This window comes from Sylvia atricapilla, chromosome 6 (assembly GCF_009819655.1).
Source record: "Sylvia atricapilla isolate bSylAtr1 chromosome 6, bSylAtr1.pri, whole genome shotgun sequence".
Classification (NCBI taxonomy): Eukaryota; Metazoa; Chordata; class Aves; order Passeriformes; family Sylviidae; genus Sylvia; species Sylvia atricapilla.
Window position 1 is genome coordinate 30,838,306 of NC_089145.1, and position 22,909 is coordinate 30,861,214.

General features: G+C 35.7%; 1 protein-coding gene across 1 annotated transcript in view; it reads left to right on the plus strand.

Moving 5' to 3' along the window:
• The window catches only part of FSIP1 (fibrous sheath interacting protein 1), a 66,870-nt gene extending 52,289 nt beyond the window's left edge, over window positions 1–14,581 (plus strand). The window contains exon 11 of the mRNA XM_066321414.1: window positions 13,270–14,581. Coding sequence (XP_066177511.1) covers window positions 13,270–13,845 — 576 coding nt within the window. The 3' untranslated portion in view covers window positions 13,846–14,581. The remainder of the gene's footprint in view (window positions 1–13,269) is intronic.
• The last annotated feature ends 8,328 nt before the right edge of the window (window positions 14,582–22,909 follow it).

The following is a 22,909-nucleotide window of genomic DNA, read 5'->3' on the forward strand; positions in this document are numbered from 1 at the left end:
GCTCTGTGTGTTTTGACAGATGTATATCTTTCTATAAACATGTGTTGTATTTGTCTTAGTTTGATATGTAAACTGTTTTTCAATCTGGTCCTTGGTGCATTTCATTTGAGTAATTTGCCCATCTATCCTGGAAGTCTTTTAAAAGTTTGAAATTTTAAGAAGCCTAATGGAAAATCGTGTTAACCTAAGGAGCGAATGTCCTTGGTTAAAGAAGTTATGATTTTTAAATATTTGTCATTCACCCTAAGCTCCTATGTTTTATTTCAAAAAATATTATCAATTCTTTTCTCAATGTTTCTCAAAATAAACTCTCTATCTGAATTAACCTAATGAAAAAGTAGGTTTCTCCTAACTGCCTGGAAGAAGCACATAAAGCACTTGACTCTGTCACTGCCTGGTGATTCAGTAGCTGTGATTCCACATTACTGAGAGTAGTATAGTGTCCTCTAAAACCAACAATGTCATCATTAATTCATCAGAAACACAGCTGTGAACTTTGGTTGTTCTTTTTTACCAAAGCAACTGGGCAAAAACATTCCAATGTGCAGTAAAGAAAGTTCCAAGCAACTGGGGTGCACAGTGCTTTGTGTTTAAGCCATTGACCTTGTAATGTGATCACACAGACTTTTTGTAAATTAATCTTTCAGATCTTATGAGTGACATGTGAACTTTGACTTTATGGGCAAAAGACAGACTCCAGCTTCAGCAGAGTCACCTGTATCCCAAATGCATGATAAATTTACATAATTTTCTTTTGAAAAACATGAGCCTTTCGGTGCTTTCATGTCTTTTACTAGGGGAAATATACTTTTGTTTGTTTGTTTTTGTGCTGTGGTGTACATCGGGTATAAATGGGGTTGTCACAAGCTGAATCGTTTTACATTTTTGTAATTTGTTTGTTGTTTCTAGAATTGTTTTAATTTCTCTAAAAGCATAATTTCTTAGAATCAATATTTACTCAGCTGTTTTGAATTGCATTTTACATATGAGCACATTCTGTAGAAAATGGTTGAAAAATTCAAACACTAAAATATTCTCCTATCATCAAGACATTATTTTTTAAACCATGAGTCTTTTTGCTATAAAGCCTTCTACATGAGTGTAATTATTTTTGGTCCCTGATGCAGGAAAGCTGGTATGCTTATGCTTAGTATATGCTGTTTGGGCTATCTGATTTCCTTGTCACTTGGCTTGTGGCATGCTCCTTGGTGATTGGGAAGAAATACAGGAACCTGCCCAGTGTGATTGTGTGACTTGTTGAATGCTGTTGTTGCTTCTAGTTACAGACATGCAGCCATCTCTTTTCTATCAGGCATGGATTTACCAGGAAAAGTGAGTGGAGACAAGGAAAAGCGTGCTACAGTGGTGTGTTGTGTACCTTTTGGCTTCTGTTGTCAAATCAACTTACTTCCTCTCTCAGCTGAGTAAAGGGTTTTTTTCTTTTTATCTGTATGCAGATACCTGTGCTTCTGATTATTACATGAACCAGGATAATAACAATAAGGAACTGCAACACTTGGAATGCATGTACTTTTTCAGTTGTCTTTGCTACATGACATGAGGAAAAGAACAACTGAAGATGCTGAAAGTGGTTTTTATTGCAAAGGTCTAGAGAATTGAAAACTATTATAAAGTTAGTGGCAGAAAGTAGCTGAGGTTTTCCCTCATTGCCTCAGAAGAAAACCAGAGTAGTTGTCTCTCTTACCTATTCTTAAAATGTTTATGCTATTTCTAGTTTGGCAAAGACATAAAATACATGGGTTTTGGTTATAATAATATACGAAATTTATCATGGCAGCAGGAATGTAGACATTAGTACTGTCTCACATTTACTTTGTTTGACAAGCCTGGGGAAAAAGTGTGTTTTAATAAACAATCAAAACTGAAGTTTACTTGAATGACTAGACTTTCTGTGCAGTGCCTTTTGTAGTTAGAAAAAAAAGAAATAATGTTATAATTTTGCTTTTTTATAGGTCTTCATAAAAACAGCTGCCAAACATCAAGCGGTAACAATAGATTAGCATTCATATTATCTTAGTCTCAGCATTTTAATGTTATTGTTATGTGGTAAATGAGAATTTTCTGGTGATATATATTTGGATGTTTCAAGCTTGAACTCTTGTTCTTGTACTTACTGAAAGGTTTTATGCCCCTCCCTCTCCAAAATCAGGAACAGGTGCAGGAAGGCTTAAGACTCCAAATAAAATGTTTTTCCTGGGGCAATATTGTTCATCGCATTCTTCCTAAAGGCTTTCGGGTTTTCCTTTTGAATGGAAATACAAGAGCCAGATGCAGTTACCTCATTTCAAAATACCCTTCCATTCTTCAGGAAAGAAAAAGCATCATATCATTCTCTTTCTTTTTAAAAAATGGTCTTTCAGTGCTCCATAAAATATATGCCTACATTGAAAAACAGAGCTTCAACCTTATGTTCCCTGTAGAAACTTTGTACTTGCCATGTGGCAACAGGCTCCACCAAACAGAACTGGTAAAGATTTTTCTTTTTCTGGCTTCTCACAAGCAGAGACAGAGATGTGGCAAAACTATCCATACTCTTATTCATTTATCTATACTTGTGTACAGGGATCTTTCCCTTAAAGACAATGACAATGTCATAGATTTTAGATGGGATCTTCCTTTATGGATGTAATTATCTATGCCATGGATTGAAAAGTACAGAAACATTTTGTTGGAGTCCAGGACATCCCCTTGGATGGCCTGGGACCTGAGGAAAGGAGTTTGAGCCCTGGACAGGGGGGTGTGGAGACGGTCGAGGGGGCTCGGAGACCTTGGCACAGAGCCCAGGGAGACACCGGGTTTGATTTTGATCCATGGGAAAAGCTCTCAACATTGCAAAAGTAATTACAAACTCCCAGGATGTGAAAATTGTAGTCTAGCACAGTAGATGATGTAGAATTTAATAGTCTTAGAATTTTTCGAATAGAAGTAAATGGGGACAAGATGGTGGAATTTGGGTGGTACCTTATGTACTTCTCCTTCTTCCTCATCCTCCATTTTCTGGGGCGGTGATGGCACTAAGTAGTTAGAGTAGATTGGACCAAAGTAGAATGTCACTTCTGGTGTGGGCACTGGGCATTGGCACAAAATAGTAAATAACTAGTACGTAATAATCTGTATAAATGTTAGGGGACGTCCCATCTGTGGGGCAGTCGCCTTGTGTCCCAGCTGCTGTCCGGACCTTGGCTGGGAGCAGAGAAAATTTTGAGATACCAAATAATAAACAACACGAGAAACCTGAAAACAAACCTTGAGGACTCTGCTTTCTTACACGGACGCGACTCGGGGCTTTTTAGAGGGCCAAGGACTTTAAACCATCTAAAGCTCGGGTGAGGAAACCCCCCCGACACATTTCAGAAGCAGTGAATGGGAACTCCATTTGTTTCTTTTTTTAAAAATACTTCATAGTCCTGAGACTGTGAGGTAGGATTCCATATTTGCAATTCACACAGCTACAAAGATTGACAGCTTATCTTTTTTATTCCCATAAGTTGTGTCATATTTGATACTGTTAATGCTCTAGATTTTAGCAGTGCCACAACTGCACTAGAATCCTTGCTCCTTATAAAAAAAGCGACAAACCTAAGCCTTTCTTTAAAACTGTAACAATTAAAAAACCAAAACAAGAAAAAATTATAGTTTCAACTGTACTAGACCTGATATTTTGGAGAGGTATGCCATCTCTCAGTGTTTGAATTCTTGCATTTGCCAATACATCATTAATTCATCAGAATATAACTGTACATACTGTTATATTAAGCCTGTGGGTGCAAGATGATGAAATGCTAAACCAGTGTGATACATTATAGGTCTTGTTATTTAAAGCTAGATAATAGATTTGCAATTCTATATTTCAACATATTTCTTCACAGCAAACTTCTGAAAAGTAGTGTATTTTACTGCTTTTTCTGTGACTTGATTAATTTCTTTTCTAATACTGATTTCTGCTTCTTCCCTTTTATTCTCTTTTGGTTGAGTAGCCTTTTAAATGTGTTGTCAGAAAGTCTTCAATTTTAAAACAGTAATTAGTAAGCAAAATTCTAAATCTTGTGCCTTTGAATTTTTGCTAGGTTGAATTACAATTCCTGGTGCTGGTGTCTCTCTGCTGCCTTGGGAAATGATGACCTTGAGAAATACAGCTGACATTAGCACGTGGCTGAGGCTCTTGATTTAGGTGGTGTGAATATGAAACAAAGAGAGGATATCAAAAACTCTGTAAGGAAACCACATTCATAAGAGAGATCTACCTTAACTTGGATAACCGAGATTGTACCCTACTTATATTACTTCACTGGACGGCCCTGTGGGTTTCTGTATCTTCTTATTCTACATATAGCAGACTTTCCTTCATATAATACTTCTGCTATCAGAAGAGAATAATTATGCCTACTGCAGGATAGGCTTACCATATACATTAATATGTTACTTAGAAGAAGTCAATATTTAGAGGTGCCTGTTGCTATTGATGTGTAAGGCCAACCAGTTAAGAGTCACTTTAAAAGATATTTCCAGACAGTATCAGAAAATCAAGTCTGAAGCTTCTGTCTGTAGTTGCTTTAGATGAGTCTTTATGGTCTGCTGCTCCTTGGGCCAGTTCTTTCCATATTTAGTAAGACTAAAGTGCTCTTAATTGCACAGGTCACCTAGATCATCTGTTTGTGGCTTCTCTGTTTTCATAGAATTGTAGAAAGATGCAATGGTTTAGGTTGGAAGGGATTTGAACCTTCCACTAGATCAGGTTGCTCAGAGCCACATCTAACCTGGCCTTGAACACTTCTATCCTTGAACATTTTCTGTTCCTCCAGTAGTTTATAGAACTGTAAGCATTCTTAAAATCTCTGGATAGTTCATTGCACTTTTAAAAATGCTGTATGTGAGGGTGATCCCATTATGTTACACTATGTTTTGGAAAAAAATATTAAGCCAATATGACGAAGGGAAAAAAAAAGGGTTTTGTAACAAAAAACAGCTGCAACCACATCAAGGCATTTTTGTCTACTCTACTGGCTTTGCTGAAAATTAAAGCCACAACTTAATATTCAAGGAAGAGATTTCTGTGGAATGAAATCTGTTAAATGCTTAATAACAAACAGTTAAAAACACAAAATGGGATGTTTGGGAAACTGGTTTTGAATGCTAAATAGTCTAGATTGCAAAAGTTCTGCTTCTTCAGCAGAGGCTAGAAAATGAGAGTCTTATTCTGAGTTATGGATCGCAAATACCAGTCCAGGTGTTTGTGTCTTATGTTTTCACTGTCAGTGTGTTTAGTTTAAACCAGCTTGCTTCTAATATAAGAACTCTTGAAATGGTATGAAATCAAGTGCTTTAAAAACAGGGAGCTATCCATTTGTTGAGAAAGGTTTTGGAAATGAAAATTTTTACCATGGCTCATATATGGAAAAGTACTTAGATTTTTTCTATCTACAAACGTAGTAGATTAGACGAGCTAAATTTTGAACTAATCTGGAGTTAGAAGAGCTGAATTCTTGCAAAACATCTGTTGATAACCTTGGAGTAGATGGATTTTCAAATTCAAAGTGATTTAAATCAGAGATTTTACCTCATAGTCTAGTGTTTAAATGAAGGGATATTTACATCATGATTTATGCAGCTTTTAAAATTCATAGACTTTGAAATTACGTTCTCTAAGGAACACTCAACTCTTACTGTCTAGTGACTATTAGGATATCCAGTTCATCAGGCTCTTTACATCAAGTCAGTACCTCTTTGCCCTAGCTGGGAAAATAATACTCTATGTGCATTTAATTACACAACTTAATAGATATTTATTTAGAATTTTAGTTCTTATCTTGTGTTCAATAAAAGATGCTAAATAGAATTGCTTCCTCTGTTAATTCCTGCTTACTTGAAATTTGTGCACTGCTGCTAATGATGGAAGCTGGAGTAAAACTGAGTAACAGGACAATGTTGAAACTTCATCAAAGAAAATTTTTATTATACAATATATACAAAAGTCAAATACGCTATACAACCCATGTTTGGACCTTAGGGGAAATGGAACAATATAACATGATGCATAAGTCCTATGCTGATTAATTCCAAAATGACAGAAAAAAGCTATCATGCTAATTGAAATACCTATTTTAATGAGTTATATTTGATATTTTTACTGTTTAGGTTGAATCCAATTTTGCTTAGAGTCTAAACCTTATTGGTTCAGATAATGAAAGTGGAACTTCAAAGTCATATATAATCAATTGAGGAAAATGATGATACAGAGTAATTTTCAGTTACTTGAAAGATGCACATGTATTGTAAAAAAAAAAAAGTGATACCAGTGTTAGAAACTTTAAGCCTGCATGATGTTTTCAGGTTCTGTTTCCTAAAGTTGCTTTCTTAAAACTTGGTGAGGACATACAAATTTAGATTTTAGTGCCCATGGGTGAGAACTTGGTAATGTGTAATCACTTAGAAAATGTTATGTAACCTGTAGATCAAAAGCTACGATTACATGAAGTTAAAATTGAAAGTTAGGGTAAAAAGTACAACTTAGCAATTCAGAAATACAGCTTTTTGTGTCTTTAAAATGATGGAATTATTATAGGGTTCTAAGAAATAATTCCCATTTCCAGCCCTCCCACTTACAGATCTCTTAATTATATCCTCATATAGTACCACGTAAACTCCGCACTTGTGATCTATGTAGCTTACTGCCTAGAGTGCCAAATGAAAAGTAAATCATTGCAAAAAGAACTTTTAGCTTCTTTTTTTTTTTTTTTTTTTTTTTTTTTTTTTTTTTTTTTTTTTTTTTCTCTCCAGCTTCTGTTACCTCTAGCAACCAGTTGCTTTCTGAAGTTTACAGAGTATGGCATAGCTGATGAAACACACTTTTCCTTTATTGGCACATTCAAGCCACAAGCAGTTCACTTGATATTTTTGAGAAAGGTAAAATTAAAGCAAGTGTTATGCCTTTTTGTAATGACTAAAATAGGCATGTTTATGACAAGTTCTTGGAGGCAAAACTGATTTGTTTTTACCCATATAACGTATAGGCTACCTTTAAAAACTGGTTTATCATGTCTTGTCTTCACAGTTTTCCTGTACTTTGCTACTCTAAATAAGATCAAAATTGTATAAACTCCTGTCTTTTAATTTCTGTGAAAATTTCTCTTTGTCAGAGAAAGACGGGGAAAAAATACAGAGTTTTTAATTTTTAAATTTTTATTCAAGTTCATTTTCTCTTCTAAAATTCTTGAATTGTTTTTTTTAGTTGAGATTTTATAGTCTTCCATGAGGTTGATAATCACTTTGATGTTGAGGGTCTAATGGCTTATAATGTTACAAGTTAAATTTTCTTTTCAGACAGTGATGTTGTCAGATGCCCAATATTCTCCTCCTCTTTTTGTTTGATGCTTCTCTTTTTTTGCCAGGATACTTCTGTCCTTTCTGCATTTTGGCTCTTAGCAGCAGCAACTACCAAAAATTGACTAGCAGACCTTTTCATTTTGCCCTTACACAAACAGAAACTGTGGAAAAAATAAGGGAAGGGAAAATTTAACTAACAGAAGGAAAGACAGCAGAAGGAGGGAAAAACAGAAGCAGGAGGTTTTTCTCCTATGCTTTAGGAATCCTGTTCACCCTTGAAGATTTCATTGCTGAAACACTTTGGAAGACCGCAAGCCCACTAGACATAAGCACAGAACCACCAGATGGTAAATCATGATTGTAAGGATCTCTTAATTTCTGAATCTATTATTCACCTTTCAGTCTCAATTTTTAACATTGTCAAATCCATACACATTACTGGCCTCTCCAAAAAAATGCTCACTGAATTGTGAGCATGTTTCTGGTCTTCTCCCTTTAATATTTTCTGTCCTTACATTCTGAACTAATCCTTCTGAAGCAGCCATACAGAGGAAGGATTTTTTTTTTCTTTTGCATTCATTAAACTTTTTCTCTTAACAGAGTGTTTGAAAAACAAACAACCACTAGAAGCAGTAAAATGACATTCTGAACACTTAATATCTTTGTGAAAGCAGACATGTGGGTCTCTGTGCTGGGCTTACCTGGCATGTTAATGTTTTCATAGCAGCCCATAGGGTGCTATGTTTTGGATTTGTGACCAAAAAGTGCCAATGACTCACAATTATTTTAGCTATTGCTGAACAGCATTTGCACAGCATCAGGGCCTTCTTTGGTTCTCTGGTTTTGCTCTCCCGGTGAGTAGACTGGGGATAGTCTACTACAGCCTGCAGCAGGCTGATATCGAGACAGATGACCCAACCTAACCAAAGAGATATTCCATGCCAATGCATATAACCTTATGCACAGTAATAAAAAGGGAAAAGAGAGGGTTCTACAAAGTTACCTATTTTTTGCTCAGAACTGGCTGGGTGATGGTCTACCCATGGGAAATGCTGAGTGAATTGCCTTTGCATTGCTTGTTTTGATATTTTTCTCTCTCCTTGCTTATTGAACAATTTTTATCTCAATCCACAAGTTTTATTGCCTTTACTCTTCCTTTCCTTTACTCTTTTTGCTCTTCCTTTCCGCTTACCCATCCCCACTGGGGTGAGGGGCTGGGGACTAAGCAGGCATTTGTGTGGTGCCTGGCTACCTTCTGGGGTTAATCCACAATGGACATATTAGACTAATTTAAATTAATCTAATTAATTTATGGACACCAAACTGACTTCTGTGGTGCAAAAGAACTTTGGGCTTTCAATATTTCTGGAAATTGTAAGAAGCTCTTCCACAATGACATAATGTGTGTGGTTTGTATGCAGCTTATTGATGACATTTCACAGTTGCACTGACCAGTACTGTTCATACACAAGTATATGATGCTTGGGTGTGATGCAGAAAGATGAGACCTTGGAGTTGATGGTGCACATTCAGTCGAGTAATGTGCAGATAGAAGGCAAGGATTGCCTTTTCAAAGGAGAATAGAGCTATTTGAGAAACTGTCAATAAATTACTGAATAACTAAAACTTACAAAACTTCCCTGGGCTGATCTGTCAACATTCTGAACTTTGTCTCAATAGATCAGTATTCTCTTAAAATGGGATAGTTTTATCAAGAAGAAATCAGATACCTTAGAATTGACTGTTGCAGTCTCACATACCAGTAAAAATATCATCAAATTAAGCATTGAAGTAAATTATTTCAAACAAATAAAGCATCATGCAGCACTTTCAGATGAAGGAACAATATTTCCATGTTCATAGATGTGCCAGCTACATAAGTCCTTAAATATCCTGACTTTGTAGTGCTTACTTATTTACTGTGTGTCATTTTTTGATTATTTACCATAATTAGAAATAATCCTGACATGTTAGCTTTCTCCCCATGGTAAAATCTGATAAGGGCTTTCAATGTTAGTCTGTTTTTGTTACTGTATAGATGTAGAAAGAAAGCCTAAAGATTTGAACTTGAAAACTCGTAGTCACAGCAGGGCTGTCCACAGCAAACTACCAGTTTGCATTCCTACCACATTCAGTAAGGTTTTCTCTATAGACTCCTGTCACAGAGGAATTCAGCAAGGAACAAGAAATCTTCAGTCAGAGGAGGGCCACAAGTGTGTGAAAAGCTAACCACACATAAACAGTAAAGGTCATTAGCAGGCTCCTAAACTCCTGGCTAGGAATTAGTTTTTTGGATCATTAACGGCAAAAAAGCCTAGGAAATGAATAGGACTCAGTGTCCTATTAAAAATTAGCCAGAACAATTAAAAGGTTTTCTAGTTTTTAATGGGAACCAGGCCTGATACCTCATTTTCCCTTGTCTAGTGGGCTGTTTCTGCATTTTGAATGACACTCATTTTATGTCCTTGTATTTTTAAAGAAATATCTTGAAGTATTTATTCTGTACAGGAGTTGTAAATTATTTACAATGAGGGGAGTATTTACAATGCTTGGGAGATGCAGAATCCAGTGTCTCCCTAAGACTGTGTTACTGATTCCAAGCCATGACTCTGAACTATTACAGTTGGTTGTGACTGGATTGCTTCTGATGTGTGCAAATATATACTCTGCAGACTCCTAATACAGTTGTTGTATTATGCAATTCCATGAGTACAAATGCTCATTTGGTTGCAAATGCACAGCCTTTCTTGCTGTGAGATGTCTTTCTCTATGGTGTTTCCCTAAACTCTGTCTCCTAATTTTAACAGAGCCTTTCTGCTTTAATTTCAATGTAAATTCCTGGCTGCTGAGTGGATGACTGATGGCTATTTATCTTCTCCTCTACTGTGTATTTTTCCATAAGCCTATAGTCATCTCTTGAGTTTGGCAAAAGAAAATAACAATGTGCCTTTAGTATTTTAATATGTAATTTTTGGGGAGGTTTATTAAATACTTTCCTTATCTTTACATGCATGTCTTACAAAAATTCCAAAGGGAGAGAAAGAGAGAGAAAGAAAAAGGAAGCAATAATGAAATATTTTACACTGTCTGCTTTGGCTGCAGGCCTGCCACTCTGGAGAAAAACAAACCCACTAGCTTCCAAACTTTTAACTCTTATAGTTGTTATATTCATTTCCCTGCCCATATGCATTAGATTCTAAATCTTAACACTTATCCTTCTGGTAAAAATCAAGGTAATCTATGAATACCAGCCATGTGATTTTCCTGGAAGAATAAAAAAAAAATAAGAAAAAAATTTGGATGAGGGAAAATGGACTGCAGATATATGGGGTAGGGATAGGGGGAAAAAAAGGACCAAAAAAAGGCAGGACAAGATAATCTTCCTCACAATGTTAATTTTGTACTGATAATTTATTTGCTCCATATACATAATTCCTTTCTGCAGTGAGTGAATTGCCCTGTCATTAACATAAAATTAGCTCCAAATGATTTTGGCCAAGAGGTTTGAAATATGTTAGTATAGAACCACACACTCAAAACCATGTGGGAATCCATGTGGGAATCCATGTGGGAATCCATGTGGGTTTCCAAATGTGAGAATCTTCTGTGTTACAAATATAGTTATGTTTACACAGTATAATCTGCTCTGTGAATAATCTCTTCATGCAGCTGTGCTTCCAGTAGTGGTCGCTTATGTTATGCTCTTCCTGTGTGAATACATCTTGTTTCTTACAGTGAGTCCATGATGATAGACACTGCTTGGAAGCAAATGTTATCCTGCAAATTAAAATACTTTTTCAAGAAATTGAAGGACTTCAGCATGGGCTAGTAGATTAGATTAAAAATGAAAATTTGAAGAATTTCATGTTTCATTTTTGATTCATCATAGTGTTTTGCTACTAATTATTTTTCCCTGAGTTATTTTTCATCAGTGAGTACTTTCTGCACTAGGATTAAAATTTAGAAGACTAAGTATTAAAGTTTGAAGATGTTGTAATATTTTGCATGTTTTCTATGTACACACTTATGCTTGTGGTTTGATTTCAGTAAATATGATCAAAAATTCATAGATTGATACCAAGATTACTTGAATCTCAATATAATTACCTGATAATGTGTTAATGTTTTCATCTAAATAAAGTTCTCTACCCATAAAATAGTCTGTTGATGCTTTTTTTTTTTTTTTCATTTAAAACCCTTACATCTTGATTTCTCTAATGTAGTTGCATTCTGTTTTATGTGTAAGAAAGAAACTTGGAATATCTTTGGGAAGTAAATTGATATCTGCAGGAAAAGATTACTGGGTTAAATAAGTCTATAGAGCTGAGTTTATGCACATCAGTTAGTGCCTGAATTGCACAGTAATCGGTCTGTAGCAGTAATTATTAGCTATTATTAATGTTTGAATTTGTAAATACAGAATGGTACTGGAGGTAACTTAAAATGTCATTCTTGTTCACCTTTTAGTGTCATCTTGTAATTTTTCATAGCCACAAGGTTTTCAAAGAAATATTCTTTCCTTGCTGTCTGAAAACTGTCCCCATTGATGAACATGAATAATCAGTTTCCATATACCCTGTGGTACCTTGGCTGTAGCCAATTCATGTCATATATATCAAACAGGATAATATAACTCCTGGAGTTGGATTAGAAACCTTCAGGGAAAAAAAGAAAATCAGCTAAAGATCTGATATTGATCTCTCTTCTGAAATGATAGTACCTCCATCCTCTAGCACAATATAAGTTCTCTGTAGAAGTCACTACACAATGAATAGAATTTTTTTTTACATAAATCACTGTAGCCTAAGGGTTCATTACTCTGTCAGCTGATCCTTTGTGTCTTGGAAGTTGGGTAAAACTGAGATTTTGACTGTAGAAAACCATTTTCTGTATTAAATATTGCATAGCATTTCCAACATTTTTAATATATATTATGATATCTTCTACAGCTCCTACTTCATGGGCAAATGTACTACACATATCTAAAAATAGTTTTGACCTTATCATTATAATCTTGAAATTGTCAGGGAATATTGTGCTAGTCAGTTTTCAGGAACCTTAAGGATTGTAAAAGCTGAAAGTAACTCCCTATTGCTAACCTCTTTAAGCAAAATATCCTTGCTGTTCTTCACCATAACTTGCTAATATCAGTCATTATCTGTAATATCAAATTTTAAGAAATGTCCAATAAAGGAGACCTGTATGATAAAAATGGTGGGAGTGTGCCAGTCTCTGAATAAGAAATCTCTGAAAAGATACACCTGTGAGCTATACTAGCAGTGACAGCTTGAAGGAAGCACTAAAACTGTCCTACAGAAGCTACGAAGCTTTCTTCTGTCACGTGCCGTGGACCATGCTTGCCATGGTAGGTAACTGATGTGCTTTGTGTCACATGGGAGAGAGAGACTATGTGGCATTTCTACCATGAGAGGCTGGGAATATTTCAGTCAGTATGTGACAGTCTTTGTGGGCTGGTGCTGTCCAAACCCATTTCTGACCCCAACTGCATTGCCTCAACAGTATTTTAGCAACATGCTATTTTCCTTTCAATAACTAAAATCTTTAAGAGTGTGTGTGTGTATGTTTATGTATTCACAGCAAACCAAGAAATATGAAAAAGTACATGCTCTGGTAATTAAAATCCAGTCAGATCTCATGGAAGACTATGCAAAATCGTGGGCTTCTCAGTGCCTTGTGGACATCAGACTTCTTTCCAACTTTCATCACAGAATCTATCTAGAACCTAGTGAGGATGTTGCATAAATTTTGTGATTATGGAAATGTGTATTTAAATTCAGTTTGAATTGAAAAACATTGGTATTTGTTTAAGGATTCTGCCAATGTATCTCTCAAGCTGTTTTATGGCACTGCTTTTCATTAATTATATTTTGACAGAAGAAATTCTCGCCTTTTTTTTTTTTTCAGCTTGAAGAACAAACGAGCCTCTCTGAAGAGCAGCTTAAGACCCTTCTGGAAGAATGTATGCAGTCTCAGAGAACAATAAGTAACGTTACCATGCCACAGTCTCAGGAATCTCTTTCTTTTGGATTAAGTCCCCCTTGTTACACAAGTCAAGACTCCACTCTTCACTCCACATCTAGTCTTTCCAAAATGTTAGTTGAAGACCATATTGTAGGGATGTTAATGGCTCAGGAAAAGGCTGGACTCGAAGACAAAAGCTTATGTGTTAATGCAGAGAGCAAAATCCCTGGCTACTATATCAGCAAAGCATTGGCTGGTAGTCACTTATCAAAGGATTCACTGGCCCAAACAGAGGAACTTGATGACCTAGAAGGTTTACAGAAGATGGAAGATAAGAGTATTACTGCAGGTTACTTTATGTCAAGAGCACTCAACACAAAAAGATTGAAGAAACCTTCTTTCTTGGGTGAACCATTATATTGCATCAGCATGAACAATGAGCCATCCACAGAGGCTGACATTCTCAGCATACCACTGCAAACCAAAGGAGGTGAGACTCTTAACAACCCTTTAGAATAGGCTTTTGATTATAATGAAAAAACCTAAGCAGGTTCTCACCAAAGGTATGCACCAATACACACTGATTATTATGGTGGGACAAGAATGTTCTTTTAGAAAACATAAAACTGTGCCAAAAGTAATGCACACAAAATAACAGAATGCTTATAAAAATTCGTACCCTGAAATTATTGACTAGGAGTTTTATGAAATATATCACTGACGTTGATCAATTCTGTCAGCTGGAAAACAGTATTGAAAATACATATGGATTACCTTTTTGGTAGTAGAAAGTCATGTTGACTGTTCTGTGGAGAGCAAATACCCTCACAGTAGCTGGTACAAAAATTCACATGAAAATCCAAGTGTTTCATGAAAGTTTTTAATAAAGTAAACTCAGTTTTATAGAAATAAACATCACCTGGCAATATTAAAGATAATAAAGTGCTTTCAGGGAGTTCAAATTTACACATATAAGATACCAAAATAAATAACCCTGAACAATTGCTAAAAATCACTTTTGGTTTCATAAAAGAAAGAATAGACTTTAACCAGAAAAAAAATTAAATTTTCTCTCTGTCTGGTATTATAAAAAGATTGTGGAAATGTCTCTTCTTTTTATGTTCTTTGCTTATATATACTTACATAGTGATATTGTAATCTAAATCTTTATTTATATTTTTAACCTAAGACTAGTTCTCTTCCTGGAAGGCCAACTGTTCAAATAAGCCAGATTTTAGGCAGGTAAACTTTTCATTTTTTTTCATAAAAGTTTTGACAGTATGAAGTTTGTGGTTATAGTGCTACAATCTAATCTTACTAGAAATCAATACATTTTTCTATGTTTATTGATTAATCTTTGTTATGCTGGTAATCTGTTCTGGAAATTAGAGAAATTTTTTTTCACATACATCAGTAATTTAAAAGAACATTCTAGTATCTCTCTGCTATGTTTTAATTTTGTAATTACAATCACAACACTGTCTTTGATTGTGCTTAATCTTTCTACAGTGAGAGGAATGTTAATATTTTTTCAAAGTAATTCTGCCTGTCAGAATGCCAGAAGTCTTGTCATTGCTGTTTTTACACTGCCAGACAAAGTCAATATCCATACTTACCTACACTATTTTCCCCGTATGAAATTTAAGTGATAGCTTCTACTTGAAGAAAATAGAAATAGTACCTGTAGAAAAGGTTGGGTGGTTTTGGTGCTTTTTTTTCCTGGTAGGTTTCTTATCAGCTACCTTCACAAGCAGTCTTTGCTCTTCATATAGATGCAAGCATCAGAGGAGCAGAGCGAGAGAAGAGAGTGGTCTGCCCAGAGGGGAGCAGGGTGGCAGTGGTTGTCATGTGGGAACATCACAGAGATCACCTCTACCAGGGGCAACCTGATCTCATGCAGGAGTAACATGATTACATACTACACCACCAGGCTTCTTTGGCAACCAACAGTGAGAAAAACTCAGTACTTTGCTGCCTTCACTCAAGTTAAAATTCTCCTTCAGTCCGAACAGATGTAGCACGGTCAGAGCCAAGTGTGACCCAGCCCCAGCTACCACCTCCCATTATGAGTGTGTTTTAAGGGGGATGTGTTAGATCAAGGAAAGCACCATGCACTGTGACTGCTGGGTAGTGAAGCAAGCAGGTAACTGTAGATATGGCCATTGGGAGGTAATTTTATTGCACAAGAGAGGAAGGAGATTTTCACTAAGTGAATTTCCATATGGGACATCTCACCGTAGAAGTCTATAAGGTGGATGTGTTAACGTTTATCACATAATAATTAAAATATCTTTGAGTCAAAATCAGAATAATATGATGAGGTATTTTGATTATCTGTTTTCAATAGTGACTGAAACAAATGATGCAGAACTCAAATCTGTGTGATTAATAAGCATCTAGGTTTCATGATGTTATTGCTTACCAAATCTTTTTTTGAGAGGGGAAGTATTCTGAATTTTCAGTCCCTGAATTTTTTTCATTTTTTACTAAGAAGCTAATTAATTTGTTTCCTACAAAGGTGGCTCAGTCCTGTCTGTAGCAATTAGTCCTGGACATAGGCCAAAGGGTGTGTTATTAATCAAATTTGTAAACTTGCTTAGCATATTCTGTAGAGAATTTGCTTGTTAGTTTGGACATGATTAAATGTGCTAATTGTATTGAGAAATGGAGATCCCAATGAAGTCCAATTTAAGGCAAATACATCTGCAGATGCAGGTATGAGCAATGTCAGGTGTTATTTTAATTTGTAAGAAATATTTACATAGTTGAGTTTTGTTATTGTCTTAATTCTAAAGGGCGTTTAAATATGTATGCATAATCTTTTGTTAGTAGTTTGATTTTCTTGTCCACTCTACATACGGTTTAAATTCCTTGGAGTGACGGTTAAGCATATAAAATAGTGTGAAAATGGTTTAGCACAATTTCAGTTTTGCATTCCTTATGGTACTGTAGTCTGTGATATAGATTTACTGTAATAGATAAAGTTATATATATTTTAAGGAAAGTGTAATTATTAGCATAATGTATATATGTGTATATATATGAAGGAAACTCTCATGTGCCTTCAAAGATAAATAATGCCTGTTTCTTGAAAGAAACACAAATCTATACCCAGCTCCTATGTATGTGAATATAGATGATGTTTACTGAGGTTAACAGAATCCAGACTTGCCCACATACAGATATGAAAAGGCTGTTATTTTTCGTAGTTGTATGAGCCAGTAAATAATTATTTCCATCGCTATTTTGAGGGGCTATATTACGTTTTAAGTAGAAGTTGTATCACAAACCATTGTTATGTTTTCCTCTTGCAAATAATGTTGTGCTTACAGCAGCTCAGCACCGTTTTCTTTTCTTTTTTTTCAGATCATATGAAAATTGAAATATGAGGGGAGAGCAACTATATGCTTCTCTGCACAACTGTTTTCTGAAAGTGTGGGTAAACCTCTATCAGTGTTATTACACTGATACAGTATCATATCAAGCAACCTAATGGGAATAAATTATCATAACTGAAAATGTTCCATGAGTTGATGTTTTCTTTAGAGATAATTATTATTAATTATCATGTATTGTTGCAGTTTGATTTCAAAATAAACTCTTGCATTTCATTAAATTTCCTGGGAGTGTTCTGCCTAATAAAGAAATGTACACAGATATTATGTAGCTGTGTGTGTAGTAAGACATGCATGTCTTTGTTTGTAAAAAACAAGCAAAAAACTAACCAAATTTGAAAAGTTTAATATTTACTGATGGGATTTTATTAGAGAGGGTGTGAAATATATATAATAATTTCATTTATCTTTGCACATGCACATAGAGTCTAGCTTTTTTATAGTTAGCTAAATTGTGGCTTCTGTTATCTCACTGCAGTTTGTTGGAGCTTGCAGCCTGTCTGACTCAGAGCCCTGAGTCAGTGAAGCATCCCATTACTCAGTTTTTTGCCCCAGGGCTGTCTGTTGGCTGGACCCCTAGTTTGGCTGAAGGCTCAGATTGCACGAGTGCTCTGCTGGATCAGAACATCAGCACTAGTCTGCCCAGGTCTGCCTGATTCTTGTCTGGGAAAACAGTAACCACACAGCAAACACTCATCTTTCTAGTTAAGAAATTAAATTAAATGAGGAAGGATGGCAGCCCCCGGTGAAAGCTTGGTGAGAGTAAAAGTGGAGGCACTCAGAAGTTTGCCCTAGCAGCTACTAGATTGTGAAACCTAATAGTGATGGGGGAGGGTAATGCAGCTGGTTTGGGTTTGAGAAAGTAATAACAATTCATTACAGGTTTTTGATTGTCTAGTCTTTAACTAGTATTTTTTCCTGATTTTTGCCTTATTTACTCAGCTGATGGTCAGTTTTCCATTTCATGTGCTGCAATGTCAGAATAAGAAAACATTATTAAAAAAACATGGTTCTTTTTAGAAAGTTTTTTTTAAGTGAGGAGAGATACTCTATCAAAGAAGATTCAACAGATTTATCCCACTGACAAACTGTCATGTGACTTGACCTAAAAGGACAAATTATTTCTCAGATCCTATAACTATTTAACATTCGTTTAACATACACCAAGAAAACATACGCATTTAACATTCCCCAAGGAAAGATGTATGGATAGTATATAAACTATACATAGGATGTTATTGCATAGGGTTTACTTGATCTAATATGAATGTTTAGGTTAATGCACATATTGGCCCAGATTTTAATCTAATTTACAGAGTTGCCAGTAGGAGTGGATGCACACTTCTGGGGAAGTTGTAATTGTGTGAATATAACAGAAATTAGAATCTAATCAACTTGCTTTTAGTTAAAATCTGAATGGGACAGTGTATTTGCAACAAGCGGTTGCTATTTATTTTTTAACTTTCTGATATTTTTACTTGTTTTTCAACAGCACTAGCAAACTTTTGGATAGTGGATGTTCTGCATAGCATTGCTGTAAGCACATTTCATGGAACTTTTCAAATCTCACCTATATGTATTTGTTACTGTAAGAATATTAAGCCTGTGTCATAATTTTGTTAGCATAAATATAATTAAAGCAATACAAGTTTTTTTAAGTGTGCCTGCATGATATTCATTTAGGACTGTCTGCTGGCTCTAATCTTTCCACAGTCCAGTTATTTTCACATGCAGCTTGTGTTTTATAGAGACCTTCTCAAAAACAGTGTTTCAAGTGCTTAGGCAGTTTTTGAAGAAATCTAAATTATATTTAAACATTATGTGTATAATATCTAGAAAGCATTAAGAAAATTACTAAATAATTCTTAATTTTCCTGTTTTATTTTCTTAGCTTGAATTTCTTGCTGTTATAAAAAAGCTTTTGCTAGCACCGTCAAGGAAGGGTTGCTATGGCTAACAAAGACAACATTCCTGAAGCCATACAACTTTATATTTGCATCTGGCATTTCAGGGATAAGTAGGTCAGTTTGGATGGCTATTGACTTGATGTGTATATTCCAACAGGAGGCCTTTAGCTTAACTTTTAGTCTCAGGAGGTGCTGAGCACCCTGCACCAGTTGTAGTCTCTGCAAACCATAGGGACCTAGGATTCATGGCTTGCTGTTCCAGAGGTGTGTTGGGTCAGTACCCAAAGCTCAGAGACTGTGCTTGGTTTCTACTGCATTATAGTAAACAATAGTTTGTTAGGGAATATTTTATTTCTTGCTTGATGTTACAGGTGAAATACCAATTCAAGCCCTCCTTTTTTTTTTTGTATTCTCAGTTTTAAGTAAAACTGTTGAAAATAAAATTATTCGGCAAAATACGGTACTGGTGAGAGGTATAACAGAGATATTATATAAAATATAGTGACAAGATCATTTACTAAAACATCACCAATACCAGGGTAAAAAGAAAGTTGAGCCCAGGAGGATTCATGGGTTTTTCTTTGTTTTTCCAATGACTCTGTGTTGTGACCTGCAATAACCCCTCCACTGGGGCCACCGCTTGAATTCCAGCTGCACTGGAATGTGGCAGCTTCTCCTCAGGGAGTGATGCAGCAAGTGATGATTAAGATATTTAAATTAATTTTCTTTTGCAGCTGAACTTGGGATTTGAAACAGGTTTTTTGAAATGCATATCTTCATTCAGCATAAGTTGTATTTTGCAAAAGATTCTGATAACTAACTTCTTTACTGTCCTCTCTAGCTCCTTTAATCCAAAACACAGCAGAGCACAGGAGACTGATTTTTAAAGTTATGCTTCTGATTTTTGGGCTTTGAGGTGTTTGAGGAACAAGAAGTTTCATGTGGTATGTAAATTTATGCTTTTTGTTCTCCTTATCTTTTTTCACACAATGATTTTACAGTACAGATAGATGCTTTGTTCCAAATATTTAATATTGGTGAAAGCAACATAACCATGAAGAAAAGGCTCTGGTGTGCTTGCATCTAATTGCTGAGCAATACATAACCAAATTATTCTGTCTTTGTCACTGAGACCCCTCAGTGATACACATACAGTGCTGATGTTCATGGTGGCCAGTGCTCAGCCATTGATACTGATTGTCTCCAGTAAGTATGTTTAATTGCTGCCATGGTTTGCCCTTTTAAATGATAAACTGCATAATATATATATATATGCATATATTAACTGTATGTATTAAATATATAATATAGAAGATGTACTATACATTTGAGTGAGATATTTTAAAGGATTGATTTCAGTATACTGTAATGGTGTCAGTAGTTCACTCCAGCTTTACAGTTATTGTGCAGACTTAGAGGGATTGAGGAATTTTCATTTCATAGAGAAGTGACAATCTAAATATTTAAAAAAAAGTTAAAAAGTTTCTTGAATCTAGACAACAATAAAATAATTGAAATTGTTCTCGTGTATCCAGAATTCCAGTTTAAATTTAAGTAGCTCTACCAAGGGGGTGAAAAAACTTTCAGTTTCATCATTAAAAAAAAAAAAAAAAAGTAGAAAAATACCTCATAAAAATCCTCAGCCTAATGCCTTTTTCCAAGACGTGGGCTGCTGTCTGCTTAGTTGATCTGTAGTGCATGCTTTCCTTCTCACTTCCCGAGCAGAACTCCTGCAGAGCCAGTGGGCATGCTGAGCGCAGAGTGAAAACAGGCTGTGCAGAAATTATCTGCTGCATAGATCAGAGAGGAAAGTGCTGCTTAAACATGTCATCAGAGTAACAAGGACTAGTCTAGAAATGTGAAAAAGTATGCTAGTAAATTCATGTGCTGGAAAGGGTGTCTTTTGCCTCCATGTCAGGGATGGATAAATGAGAGGCAGTTGTTTGCAGCTCAGTTTTTTTTGATTTCAGTAACAACAAAAATTTTTATATTTTATTACGACCCCCTACTTGCTGGATAAAATTTCAGCAAATAATACAAGAATGCACCTTTATGTTATACTTCATTAAAAAGCTTTCTAAGCACAGCTTCGAAAAAGATTCCCTCTCTCTTGCTTTTTACATGAAAAATTTGCCAGAGTTTACACTTCCAAGCGTGTTTCCTCCCCCACTTATGAAGAGAGAGCCTCACTTCTGGGAGTCTCACAGTGTGAAGGGTAGACACAAGACAAGGTGGTTTGGCAGATCCTCAGGAAACTGACAAGTTAGGAGGGTTTATGAAAGCTAGGAAAACTAGTAACTGGTTTTTTTCTTTAATTTAATTTAATTTAATTTTCAACAGATGCACTTATTGAGAAATAATTGCTCCTTTATTTGTAGTGAGATTTAAAGGTCAGAAAAACTGTTTCCTTTTCAAATAGAATAGAGGCACTTGAATACTACTAATGCCATAACCTACATTTATCCAATTATACGTTTCATTGAGGGATTGGCTAGAATCCAGATGCAGTAGTTGGAATAAAAGGCTCCCTGTCATTTATGTCTATGTGAAATAGTTCACTGCTTACAGTTGAATCTGCAATACCTCTTATGCTTAAAAAAACTCCCCATCAACTGGAATATTCTAGTGTGCGCAATAACTTGCAGAGTGTTGAAGTGCATGAACAATTTTGCTTTATAGGCAGGTATTCTGTATTCAGAACATTTTTTTTCCCCTTAAAACTCTGCAGTTTTCTTGTGGAAATACTGATCTGTGCCATTGTTTTCTTATTGTTTGCTTTGTGTATTTGGTATGCATAGTTTTGGTGGGAAGGGCACTGCCAGAGGCATTCTACTCTAATTTTACAATAACACTAAAATGATCTCTCCATACACATTTTGTGAGCAGAGCCATCAAAGGACATGGACACAGAGTCTGAGCAGCCCTCAGTTTAGCCTTGCATGTTTTGTCTAGGTTAGCAGTTCTTCACTTTGAAAGCAGGTGAAAAATAAATGACAAATGATGTCTAGCCTTCCTGGGATTTGTTTAAATTTGAAAATCCAAGTTTCTCTATGATACTTGTCTAATTTTATGTATTTCCTATGGAAGATTTTATCTTTAAGACTTTGGCTTGCCAGAGAGTTTTTTTAATGAGTTCTCTTCCTCTTGTCATATCTCTGCTTAAATATTCATACAACTTTGTGCACCTGTTTTTTCTCTTTGGAAAAGGTGAGTAATAAGAACTAGAACTCCCTTTGTGGATACTTTAAGATGCTTACTTCTGCAATCGCATTAGTCCTTTTCAAAATTAATTTATGTTGAAAATCTACCAATTACTGTGGACTTCCCTGCAAAAATCATGCCAGTATCAGTAAAAAATGCACTATTGTCGTTAAGATGCAGATCTTTCTACACTTATCTCAGTCTTTATCTCCACAGCTTATGAATACCTACTGGATAAACTACTACACCTGTTGAATATAGGTTTGAGGCAGATGAGCACTTTAAAACTTAAGGTGCTGCATTTGCATGGCCTCTGAGAAGACCTTATTGTGGAAGGAAAACTTTGTGTTCTCTACAAAAGCATGAAATTAAAAGATTTCTTAAGGAAAAATAATTGGCCAATACCAAGTAATTCTAGAAGTGGCATGCATTGGTTGGTACACCTACGTACTCCACTGATGACTCTCCAGGGGAGTTGGGAACAGCAAATTTCCCACAGGCTTCTCTGCCCTGTGAAGAGTGGCCATCTTCCATGTTCTTCCTGTTTAGTTTTTAGTAGTTGTTTCTTTGGACAAGTGAAGGCCTAACTTACCTCAACTATAGCTCCTTCTTGTGTCCTACTGTATTGACACTCACGAAGCAAAAAGTGGGTGGACCTAAGCAGTGGTTTAACACAAAGCATATGGCTTGCCTTTTTTATTCTGATAAGAAAAGCTATGTAAATGCATGCAATAAATTAACATGAAAATTTGGCATGGTTCAGACAAGATCATTGGAATGGGCTGTCAAGGCTGTCTTCCCCACAGCAGCAGCAGTTCTCTGTTTCAAATATTTGGTTAGACCTACATATATCCATATATAGATATGTCCAGATATAGAAATATGCTCAGAAAACTGGTTGGCTTTAAGGTGGCTCGTTCTTCCTGCAAGTAAATGAAAAGATTCTTCCAGGTTGGAACTGTCCTTGTTTTTTGTAGTTCTCAAGTCTTCTCAGTGTCCTTCGGAGGCCAGAAGAAATGAGACCAAACCCGCAGGACATACGGTACTGCAGGCCCAGGTGAGATCAGATGGGTTATACTG